This window comes from Chironomus tepperi, unplaced genomic scaffold (genome assembly GCF_022539635.2).
Source record: "Chironomus tepperi strain 1889 unplaced genomic scaffold, CSIRO-AGI_Ctep_v1 contig_408, whole genome shotgun sequence".
NCBI lineage: Eukaryota > Metazoa > Arthropoda > Insecta > Diptera > Chironomidae > Chironomus > Chironomus tepperi.
This window is the reverse complement of record NW_027226530.1, coordinates 336,170-348,679: the sequence shown is the minus strand read 5'-3', so window position 1 is coordinate 348,679 and position 12,510 is coordinate 336,170. Positions and strand designations below refer to the sequence as shown.

Sequence of the window (12,510 nt, the reverse complement as noted above, 5' to 3'; positions counted from 1 at the left end):
ATTAAATCATATGAGCGATTCTGGGGAAATTTGACGTTAATTGCGCCATTCATCATCAACTTATTAAAATTTTAAAACAGCAGCAGATAGTATAGACATGTTAATAACATAACGATATTTAGGGTCGATTTTCCAATACAGGAATCGCAGGATTGATATTTCGGGATTACAGTCGTTTCCATTTGATGGCACGTAGCCAAGTGAGATGTACTTTGGAGGAACAGCACTGATCTTCATCCTGATCTTATATATAGTAAAATGTTTAAAACTTTAATTTTCAAAAATGTCTTTAAATAATTTATTAATTTTAATACGTTTACATGTTTTTTATTTGCTTACAATTTATCAGCATTAAGCTTAAGCTTAACACCATAGCTTATTACTATGGCTTGTCGATTTTTGTGATTACTAAAGTGTCTCTTATAAAATTTATTTAAATATTTTATTAGTAATGTGCATTTTAAGGTGCAATATCTCGTATTAATATTTTGTTTGTCTTATCCAAGGCAATAGCCAGAAAGTCCATCCTTTGAAGGATTAGTGGATGCTCGGGTCTATTTCGTATTCTGGCTACATTTCTTGGTCGATAAAGTTTAAGATTTTTGTGGACCCATACGAGAATTTGTCTCTTATTTACCAAAGTATACTTGATTCCGGGTAGATGGTTCTCACTCATGTTTTCTGACTAAATTTCCCGCATGGACACTTCTTTTATAATTTTTAAATTTACGTCTGATTTGGCGGCGGTTTAATCTTTTCATACAAAAAGTCTTGCTGCTTTCCATTGCTCATTATATTCTTATTTTTAAGGAAATAGAAGTGATCTCGTGCAAAATAATAAAGTTCATTTTCCATCTGCCAGATCTTTGATTCCTTAATTTTTGCTTCAGTGGCTGGCAGTGGATCAATCTTTCCTTTTGTCTTTCTTAAATGTGATTTATTTGAATTTTTAAAATTCTCAACAGCACCACGAAAGAGTCTTGGCAATGACAATTCCAATAATTCAATAAAATCACCCAGTTCCTCAGTCAATCCAACCAGGAAATATTCACTGACTAAATTACGTTTGGCTTGTTCCAAAGCCCATTTACTGCCAGGCTCAAAGCATTCACTATGATGACCGCAAAAAAATGGAATTTGAAGCCACATATTTTTTGGATCACAATCAGGTTTTTTAAGCTTGACGCATTCATCGAAGCTCATTGTATCTCCGGAACGATGTCGGACTAGATGCGGTCGATAGTCGTCACCGTAGCGGAGGAAGTAATAGTAGCTAACTAGTCTGTCGAGTGGCTTACGGATTATGTTTATGTACAGTGGCTTTTGTGGCATTCCGAATCTAAAATTGGACAAAAATTGATAAAAAATTGTAGAAAATTGAGCAGTGACTCAAAATTGTGCAATTTTGAAGCAAAACTGAGCAATTGTGAGTCAAAATTGAGCAACTTAAACTTAAAACTGAGCAACTTACTTCGAAAAATCCAAAAATGCCATATGCCCATGGTAAAATGCCGGCTTCATTGCCGACCATCCTGTAATATTTCGTGCAAATCTCATCTGATTTGGTAATGACAGCACATGATTGTTTCCCGTAACGTTAATATGTAGCACATGGAATTGATTTTTCTTACATAAACTATAAGTTAAATTAACAAAACTTGTCGATGCCGTTTTCGGTACACGATTATAAATCACAACTAAGTTCTCATCGAAATTGTAGAGATTGCTATTAATATTTTGAGTATTGAAAATTGGAAGGAAGTTTTCTGTTGATAAAGAAATGACAAATTAGGTTTTGATGATGAAAAGAAAAAGAATTTTTGTCGCATTGATGCAGGGACGTATTAAGGAATTTTATGAGGGGGGTTTCGATTTTTGGTATGAATCACAAATTGCAAAAAAGAGAGGATTGACCCCAAATTCCTAAAAATACTCCCCTGCATTAATGTCTTGTATTTTCTGACAAAACAAACTGCATCAAAAAAGACACACATGCAAAAATTATCGATTATTTCCGTATTCTCATCAGTTTTACTTTCCAAATTCGGGTGTTGGTCACCAGTATATTTAATTCCAAAAAAATTCACAACTCACCTTGTCTAAATCCTCGATCTTTAAAGCTGAATGAGGTCCATAAAAAGAAAAGAGCCAGCACAAGACTGGACAAGAATAACAAAATTAAAAATATTTTTCGATTTAACATCAACATTTTTTTTGGAATTATTTTTCAGTAAATTATTCTGATTTTTTGGATTATTTCACGGCATCCGCGTGCATTTTTGAGCTTCGATTGACTACTGCTGTGCTTTCTAACTTGTTGTATTAATTTTTGTGTCTTTTGTCGCTTGAAGTTTGTCTTTTATCAAAAATTTATGAAAATAAGTGAATAGAAAAAGATAAAGAAACTTTTTTGTTTTGTTTCGATTTCCAATTGGTTTCAATGTCAGTGTCAGGTGCAAAAACTGGAACATTGATCATGTTTTGTTTGGTAGTTTGTGGTTTAGTCGATAGATGGAGCTAGTATGATGTAATTGTGATGAACTTTTAGAAATTTTGGAAGCACAAAAGTAATTTTAATTTTTGAATTTGAACAATTAGAAAAATTGAAAAATTTAAAATTTTACAAATTAAAAAATATTAAGAAGTTAAAAAAAAAATCAACAAATTTAAAAATTTTCAATTCAAAAATTACGCATTTTTTAAAATTGACATTTAATTCCATAAAAAGGATGTCAAAACGCGACCATAAAAAAGATGCAAGAAATCATTAAAACAAATTTAAAATTGACAATTTATTACAGGCAATAAATTAAACGTGGCACATCTGCAGCCAAGAAACATTGTACAAATTGCTAATTTTTGATGATATTAATGAATAAAAAAATGTTTTTGATGGATTTACAATTGGTGGTTTACATTGGATTGAGAGAAATTTTGATGCCATATTTAAATATGATGATGGTATTGAGAGCAAGGTGGACAGAAATTTTACGGAATTGAAGAATCAGCCATGCCAGCAAACTAGTTTATTGATTGATAAATTACAATATCAAATAAAGAGGCTCTAAAAATGGATCATTTAAATGTCTTTAAAATTGATTCGTCAACTATATTTGCATAATGATCAGTAGCTTGTATGTTTGCTGTTATGAGTTTGTGATTTACTTTAGAGGGGTCGTTCACATATTGCGTAACTCTCTTAGACGGAAGGAGTAGTTGTTACTTAAGCTTTTGTTACTTCCTCTTTTTGAGAGGGAAGTGAGTAGGGTCAAAAAAATCACTTTTGTGTTACATAATTTATGAACAGCCCCAAAGAAATTGAAACTTTTTTGCAACAATTTTTATTGATGTTTGACTTTTAAAGTTCAAAATTATTTTTAAAGCAAGGAAGGTGAGATGGGTTGGCGATGGACAAACTGTTTAAGAGACAAAACCTCAAAGTTTGAAACTAGGGATTTATAAGCTTTAGCAATTAATTCACCAAGCTTCATCTCATTCAATTTATCAAGCAAAAAATCCTCGACTATCAAAGCATTTTTTTAATCATAAATCTTGTCACAATTCCACTCGCTTTCGATCTTTTATCTCCGAATCTTGTATTGTCAAATTAAAAAATCAACCTCGAAAATCTGAGTGGATTGAAAATCAAAACATTCACACAAATTTTTAATCCATTTGAGCTTTTTTTTCTTCCTTTATCTTGACAGCTATTTATCTTGTAGTTATTTTGTGATTATTTTTGGGAATTGTTTCAAACTTATGCAAAAATGTTTGTGTTTGACTTGTGATTTATTTTAAAATTTATTGAGGATCTTTCTTGAGGCAGGACACATTGCTAGGAGACTTAGTGAAGCTCTCATTAAGTCTTTAGGTTTGATTTTGTAAGAGACTCTTGATAGAGACAGTTTAGAATTTGGTATTGGTGATTGATAAAGCGAGGACAGCGATAGAGCCCGTTTTAGTCAATTGAGAAAGGTCACGAATCACAGCAGATGGATCAATGAATCCGTACTCAAATAAACCAGATAGATGCCAGTCTTCAACTATAAGAAATCAATCCTAATCCTTACAAATTGTGATCATTATTAATTCTCATTCATAAATTTATACGACCTTAGTTAACAGCTACAAATTAAAAAAGTCAATATATCAGAATTCTTGAAATGGAATTGCCAAAAAAAAAAATCGACAAACAATTAAAAAAGATACAAAAAATCTCGGCTTTCGACCTCACAAAATGACACGTTTTTTTCTATTTTTTGTCGCTCATCTCATTTTTTTCTATTTAATTTCATTGACCACCTTGAGACATTGTCTTGTGTGGATATTAATAATTTATATCAGAGCTAGTGGATGGTTTTGATTTTTATTGTAGGAATTATAGATTGGAAAGATCAAACTAAATGAGAGCTGATTGATGGTTTGGTAGAGAATTAGAAAATTTAGAGGGGATTTTAGGATTTCTGACTAAGCATCAAAGCTACTAGTCTGAAAGACACGATGAAGAATGATCAAATATTCTCCAGGCTTGCATGACTATGGTCAGAGATCAATTTCTTTAAAATTTAGCCACAAAAAAGAGTCACGCTAATCTGAAGCTGGATTATTAACATTTCTACTCCTTTGTAACTTCCAGGTTTAATGCCGAATTAAAAAAAACAATGCCTTACCAAAATCATCATCAATAAGGGACAAAAACAGGTTTTAATCATTCAAGTTTTAATTATTACTAAATAAATAAGCAATAAATGAAAGAATCTAGCATAAAATTACATCACACATGCTCGTCTTCAAACCAGTCTTTAAAATTCTCTCATAATATTTCACCAAGAAGCTGTAAACTGAGTAAAATTGATAGAATTTTCTACACAGTCAAATCAAGTTTTATGAAAAATCTTTTGTCATCGACAGTAAAATTTGAATTTTACTATGGCTTAAAACAGGAATTGGAGTCAATAGTATTCAAATGATTTTTTTCGTACCCAAGCTATCAAAACTGAAATATTAATTCAGGCTGAATAAAATGTAGGTAAATGAGATTCAAATCCTTTTTTCTCGTGATTCTGAAGATGAAATCAAAATTTATCAAAAATATTCTTTGACATTTTTAGAACATTTCGAATATATTAAAATATTTTGTTTTTTAATTAATTCTGAAATTCGACAGTTTTGTTCAAGGATATCTAAAAATATAAAATATATGACATAGTGAATCTTGGTGGACACAAAAATGTTTCAAATACTGCAATGATCTGTTGGACACGTTTTTGAATTCGTAATCAGAATAAAGATTGAATCGCATTCCACATTATTTTCTACATACCAAAAGCCAAATCTATGGAATTATGCTGTCGATAGATATGGGAATGCACTTGACATCGATAATTTGCCAGCGATAAAGACAAGTTGCAAACTAAGGGAGGCCATTAATCACAAATGATCTGACCTGTAAATAAGTAAAGGCCAAACCCAAGAATATACCTTCAATAATTTTATACCTGGTTTTTGTACCACAGCACAGCTTCAATATTTAAAAATGATTCTCTGAATACTTGATTGTTTTATTGACACATCAGTATTCCGCGATACCCAAGTTGCCCATCACCAGAGCTCGAATCCGACTCGGATTTTGAATGAAATAGTTGACTCCAGTTCGTAAAAATTTCAAGACTTCGAGTTCTGCCCATCACTTTATTATGGCATACCATGCAACCACAACCAATTACAAATGACCTAACTAGTAGGAGACTTATTATGAAGTGTGGACTTTTTAACCAAACCCACAGTAATAAGTGAATGTTCTTAAGGTTTGGTAATTTTTGGAACATGATTATTCCCAAGTTTGATAATTATGAATACAATCTTAATATTATAACGTTATCAGTTAAAGTTTAGGTTGATAAAGTCAAAATTACTTGAAAATTGAATACATTCTTAAAAATAATTTTTATTTTGATAACGGTTTTATTGAGATAAGAAGAAATTGTAGCTTTTTTACTAAGAAATTTACAGTAATCGAAAATAATTAGTTCGTGCGGGTCGTTATTATAAAATCGGCAGTTTTTTAAAAATTAATATTTTATCTCAATATGAAAAACTTTATTACGAAATTAAATCTTTGTGATATAACTCAGTGAAACCAGATTAACATTAGACTTATAATAGCTTCAATTTAAAAACTTTTTGAATTTTATTAAATATTGGTATTGCAAGTAAAATTATCAGTGATTATTAAAAAACTTTAAAAATTGTGAAATTAATCAGTATCAAAATGGATTATAATGAAGAGTTTATCATTACTTATACAAAGACAGAACATAAAAATTTACAAACACTTCAAAAATCGCGATGTAAAGTTTTAAAGATAACATCGGAATGGACTTTTGCGGAATTAATGAATGAAATTTTTAATTTTAATTTAAATTAAGAAGATTATAAAAATTTATTTGTTTTTATTATTGAAATTCCAATAAATGAAGAATCTGATAACTTTGCAGTACTAAAGGAATTTCTTCTAAATTTTAATAAAAATCGTCCATTAGTGTTAGTGTTATCGTCCAATAATGAAAGTGAATCAAGAGTTTACTACAAAAATAACAATAATAATCTGGAACTTCAGTCTGAATTGGATGATTTTGACAACTGTTCTCCATTCTTTAAATTCATCAAATCCGACAGTGCAGAAAATTTGCAAATTAAATTACTTGAAAAATTACCAAATATTCAAGGATCTTCCTTAATTATAAGATTATTAAGAATTTTTAATTTCCCTGCTGAATTTTATAAGGAATTAATTAGAAAATGTGCAATAGAAGGATCAAAAGATGATTTTGTAGCTTCATTGGACATTTGGGTAGATAATGTCGAAGATTCTTTAACACTTGAAACTGTAAATCACTTAGAGTATGTCTTTGATCCTGATGGATACCCTAGCGATATGTCAGAATATGACAATGATTCAAATAATGAACAAGATTCAAGTAATGACGACAATTCGAGTGCTGTCCATAGTTTGAGTGATGACGACAATTTTAGTGATGCCGAAAATTCAAGTAATGCTTCATTTAAGTCATGCAGCAGTGAAATTGAGACATCGATTCTATTTCTGGCTGTTATAAACTTAAAACAAGACATTGTAGATGTTTTGGTAACTCATTGTAAGGAATGGATCCAGCAATTGCCAAATTATCATAAACTTAAGATTTCTACAACTGCATTTATTACAAATCAATTGGAAGTCTTGTGTAAATTACTGGATTGTGACTTTCCATTCCCAGATAACCTCAATGTTAAAGATGTTACTGACAATTCACTTAAAACCATTATTGATGGTAGGACTAAATTGCATACAGCCATTGAAAATAATGACATGGTTGGTATTGAAGAATTCATTAATGATAATCCTAACCTCAAAATTGGATATAGCACTTATAACGAGTCTGCAATATATTTTGCAGTGTGCTGCAAAAATTTTGAAATTATAAACTTTTTAATTTCTTGTGGATTTAATGCAGAAGAATTTGATGACGTAGACGATGTAATTTTCGATGATGAGGATATAAACTCATTAAAAACTACAGCGATCATTCAAAAACGAAATAATACTAGAATTGCACTTCCAATTGACTCAAGTAGTCTTTTACAACTTCAAAAAAGATCATTTATACATAATAAGAAGCTTTCAAAGTCAGAAGAACTAGAATATCGCTATAAAATCAGCAGTTGGTATGACGATATTTACAAGACTAGATTTGGATGTAAATTGATTGATGTAGCTGCACAGTGCAATAATTTGAAAATAATTTATGATTTTGAAGACAATACAGTAAGTCCATTTATAAATCTCTATTTTTTTCTCTTCAAAATAGTTCAAACCTTAATTGAAGACCTACAGAATGGAGCTGAAAGGTAAAAGCTCGTTAGGTTCTACATATCCTGGAGCTAAATGGATTTTCATTGGTGCTAAATCATCAAAGTTAATAAACAGAGAGCAGGAAATAAAAGGAGTCATTAGTCATGAAATCTGTCACTATGTCATGGGTCTTGTATACCAGAATAATGATAGTCCATTTTTTGAAAATGATCCAGTAAGATCGAAACAGTTTGAGGACATTGTTGATGAATATAATAAATGGAAAGTCTATGATGATGAAGACGAAGCTAAAATTAAGGAAGAAGTTGATGACGAATGTAATGGAATTATTTCAACCGTATACACACATTATGCTGCTGAAGATCACATTGCAGAATTGATTGTAAGAGGTCCACACATTCAAGCTCAATTTGACAACGACAACGCAAAGGAAGAGCATTTAGAGGAGCTATATAAGAAGCTTTTTGATTATATGGATACTTGTGTTATTCCTGACTTGATAAGCTTCAATCTTGAAAAACGTGAAAAGATTCAACAATTAAATAAAATTTTGAGATTCTTAAAAGAAGTTAAAACATTAGATTTTGAATTCTTGGAACCAAAGAATTTGAATATAGACAATGAAGTCACAATTATTTCAACAAATATTCCAAAACTTCTACTGGCAAATATTTACAATTATATTGAGGAAAAGGATGCAAAATTGTTAGATTCTAGAAATGTTTTTGTTCCTTCAAATTTCAATAGTTTTGATGACATTTTAAAAGATTACAAAGAAGTTCTTAAACAGAATTCAAATTTAAATATTTTTGTGGATTGTACGAAGGGAATTGATGGAAATTTACAAGACATTGCTGTAGATAATACCAATAAGTTCATTTTTTTAATCAAGAATGATAATCAATATGATAAAATATTTAAATACCTAACATCAAATGATGTTCAGCACAATAGAGTCACAATTGACTACTCATGGAATGACTTAACAGTTGAGACACAGCACAAATTACTTGAGACCAAAATTAATTTTCAGGGAAATTCAGCAGTTTCATTGAATCAATTGGTTTCGATTAATGATTTTTCCCAAATTTTTGATGATCAGCAACTGAACTTATTACTTGAAAAATCAGAGATTTCTATAAATTTGAATTTTGCAACGCTTGATGACAACTTTAAAGCCTTATTTACACCAAGAGAATTTATCAAAAAACAAAAGAATTCCACAGAATCTGTAAATCTTTCACAAGATGAGTTAATTAAAGATATAGAAGGTGAAAAATTCATCTTAATATCAGATAATGCTGGAGCTGGCAAAAGTTGGACATTAAAGAATATAGCATATGATTTAAGGACAGCAAATCCTAATCGATGGATATCATATGTTGAGCTAAAGCATTTTATTAAAGAATTTAAATCATATAAAACTGTTCCTGAATTGCAAAACTTTATGAAAGACTGCATACTTAAGTCATTAAATCAATTTGAAATCAAAATGTTCTTACATCTTTATAAAAACGGTAAAGTTTCAATTCTTTTTGATGCATTTGATGAAATTGCGCCAGACTGTGCTTCATTTGTGCTTAACATGATTAAACCTATTAAAGGACATGAAGGAATTCAACTATGGATTACATCACGAGACTATTTTGAAGCTGATTTGTCTACAGAATTAAATATTAATTCAATTTATAAATTGGAACCATTGACACCATCTCAACTCGTTACTATTTTGGCAGCAAAGTTGAAATTAAATGATTCAAGGTCAGAAGGGCAAATGGAGATTCAAGACTACCAAAATAATGCAAGAAAATTAATCCAAAGGATTCATCTAAGTAGAAATAGCTTGATTGGATCTCCACAATTTTTCAGGATGATTGCTGATGTTTACGAGTCAATCAAAGATAAAGTTTTTGTGATTACTTGTCTCAGTATTTACGGAAAATTTGTTTTCATCCAATACGAAATATGGTCAAGACATAATGGTGTTATAAGAGAGGAAGCAAATGCAATTTTCCAGCAAGAATCCCTAAATTTTTTTGATCTTCATAAATTTTTCGCACTTAAAAGCTATAAACCGAACCAGAATTCATTTTGTGACATTGAATTTCTAGATGATAACTTAAATGACGCATTATCTGGAGATCAAATCATTGGCTGTGGATTTTTAACAAAAATTGGTGATTTGTACTTATTCACACATGAAACATTCCGAGAATATTTTGTTGCTGTCTTCTTTATTGATATTTTACGGAAAAATAGATCAAGATTAATCAATGGAGAATTTTGTGAATTATTCATTCATTTCTTGACAGGACAACAATTTCAAGTCATTCGAATGTTTTTAAATGAAGGTTTTGAAGAAGACACAATATCTAAAATTATTAACAAACAGTTATCAAAATTTGCGGAACCGTTTTTCAAAAACATCGAAAATTTGAAGAATTTGTCAGAATTATTTGAAGAAAATTGTAAAAATCTTAAATTATTTATAATTAGACTATTCAAATATGGAACTTATCAGGATGTTCAAACAATTTTGACCCAAAGTCCAAAAATCATCAGCTTAATCATCAATCAGCCAGACTTATTCACAGAATTTCATGATTATATTATTAACATTTTGGACAAATCAAATTTAAAGAGTTTTGTTATGAATAATCAAATTATTCAGCATTTAATTAGATCACAACTTGATGTAAAATATTTAAATGACTTTCTTGATAATCTAAGTCAAAAGATGGACAACAGTGAATTAAAAGAAATTGCAATGACTCTAAACAACAATGATGAAAATTTATTATTAATTTTATTTAAAATCACACAAGATTTTCGCCAGAAGTTTGACAGTCTATTTAAATTTATAAATTCAATTCTATCACAAACTGAGATATTGAAGTTGATATCCCAATCAAATAAATATCAAGAAAATGTGCTGCATATATGCACGAACAATCAAGATAAAGAAAAATTGGAAACTGTATGGACAATGTTAAAAAATCTAAATTCCGTTCCACAGCTTCGAGATCTGTTCACCAAAAAGCTTCTTGATAAAGTTACACCTTTGCATGTTATTTCATATAATAAAGATATTGATTTTCACTTGCTTTTATGGACGGTCTTGTTGGAAGCTTTCATAAATAATGACGAATTACATCAGTTACTTCACATTAAAGATGATAATGGCAACAACTTCATTCATATTCTTATGCATTTTAATACAGCAGAAGTGATCGAATTAGCACTACAAAAAATTAAGGAAAATCTTAATGATTCACATTATCAAGAAATTTTGAGATCAAAAGGAGAATCAGGAAGAAATTTACTTCACTTAGCTACAGTTTCGTCAAAAGAAGTGAAAACTCATCAAATTTTGTGGAAAACTTTTCAAGATTTTTGTAATTCAAATGATGAATTTTTGGAAATACTCCGTGAAGTTGATCATGAAGGCAATGATGTTTTTAATATTGCAGCTATTTTCACTACAGGTGAAGTTTTACAATTTATGATTAACGAATTGAGAAGATTTGCATCTCGCGAAGAAATAAGAAAGTTGCTAAAAACGTTAGGATTTGCGAATCGAAATTTGTTACAAAATGCACCCGTCCAAAATAAATGTTTGGAACTTCATGAAGCACTTTGGGAAATTATTGAAAATTATATTGATGCTTCTGAAATTTTGCAATTTATTATGCATCGTGATGGTCTTGGACTTAATTTGCTTCTAAATGTGACTATACGAAATACAAAAGAAATCAAGGAACTGACATGGGATAAGGTCAAAAATGTGTTAAATATTAATGGATTTGAGGATGAAAAATGTGATGAAATCATGAAAAAAGAATTGAAATTTGAGGAACTAACAAAAGAAGAAAAAGAAATTTTAGGCTTGGAATGGATTAGCATCGACAATTCTGTTGAATTATTTGAAGATAAAATTCAGTTATTCAATAATCGAACGATTTCTGTTACATCTCTGAAGGACTTGTTATTGTTCATTACAGATGAAAAGATCGAAAATCACCAAATGTTGTGGGAAAATTTGAAAGAAAATTGTCAAAATAAAGAAGATCTTAAAAAAATGTTCCTTGAAAAGGAAAAGGACATTTTCAATTACATTCATCTTCTTTTGAACTACAGCACGGCTGACATAATTGAGTTCACAATAAACAAATTCAAAGAACATTTTTCCGACTCAGATTATCAAGAAATTTTGAGATCAAAGGGAGAATTAGGACGAAATTTACTTCACAGAGCTGCAATTTACTCAAAAGAAATAAAAATTCATGAAATTTTGTGGAAAACCTTTCGAGAATTTTGCAAATCTGATGAAGAGTTTTTGGAAATAAACTGCCAATCGTCATGGACAACATTTGCTTCAATCAGCAGCTAGACAAAATAAATCGGTTGAACCAAGAAGTTGATGACCAAGATACAGATGTTTTAACTTTTGCAGTTGCTTTCAATACGGGTGAAATATTTCAATTTATGATAAATGAATTAGAAAAAGGAAATTCAAAAGATGAAATAAGAAAACTTTTGAGTAATGCGAATCGTCATGGACAACATTTACTTCAATCAGCAGCTAGACAAAATAAATCGGTTGAACTTCACCAAACACTTTGGAAAATAATTCAAAA

The 12,510-nt window shown here is 30.0% G+C and overlaps 2 protein-coding genes across 2 annotated transcripts; one reads left to right on the top strand and one right to left on the bottom strand.

Annotated features, from left to right (window-relative positions):
- Positions 1-269: 269 nt before the first annotated feature.
- Positions 270-2,412, bottom strand: Hs2st (Heparan sulfate 2-O-sulfotransferase). Its single transcript, XM_070648583.1, has 3 exons — positions 2,095-2,412; positions 1,472-1,766; positions 270-1,339 (listed from the first exon to the last, which is right to left on the bottom strand). The coding sequence occupies exons 1-3, from the start codon at positions 2,207-2,209 to the stop codon at positions 727-729; spliced, it is 1,023 nt and encodes a 340-aa protein (XP_070504684.1). The 5' UTR covers positions 2,210-2,412; the 3' UTR covers positions 270-726.
- A 5,176-nt stretch (positions 2,413-7,588) lies between these two features.
- On the top strand, positions 7,589-12,263 carry LOC139096860 (uncharacterized). The gene is made up of 2 exons (XM_070648616.1): positions 7,589-7,725; positions 7,869-12,263. Exon 2 carries the CDS (start codon positions 7,896-7,898, stop codon positions 12,261-12,263), a length of 4,368 nt encoding a protein of 1,455 aa, XP_070504717.1. The 5' UTR covers positions 7,589-7,725; positions 7,869-7,895.
- Positions 12,264-12,510: the final 247 nt, after the last annotated feature.

Coding starts and splice junctions, on each gene's coding strand:
- Hs2st (XM_070648583.1), bottom strand. CDS start 2,209: ATGTTGATGTTAAATCGAAAAATATTTTTAATTTTGTTATTCTTGTCC. Junction 1,767..2,094: donor AGATCGAGGATTTAGACAAG/GTGAGTTGTGAA, acceptor CTTTATCAACAG/AAAACTTCCTTCCAATTTTC. Junction 1,340..1,471: donor GCATTTTTGGATTTTTCGAA/GTAAGTTGCTCA, acceptor GTCCAATTTTAG/ATTCGGAATGCCACAAAAGC.
- LOC139096860 (XM_070648616.1), top strand. CDS start 7,896: ATGGAGCTGAAAGGTAAAAGCTCGTTAGGTTCTACATATCCTGGAGCT.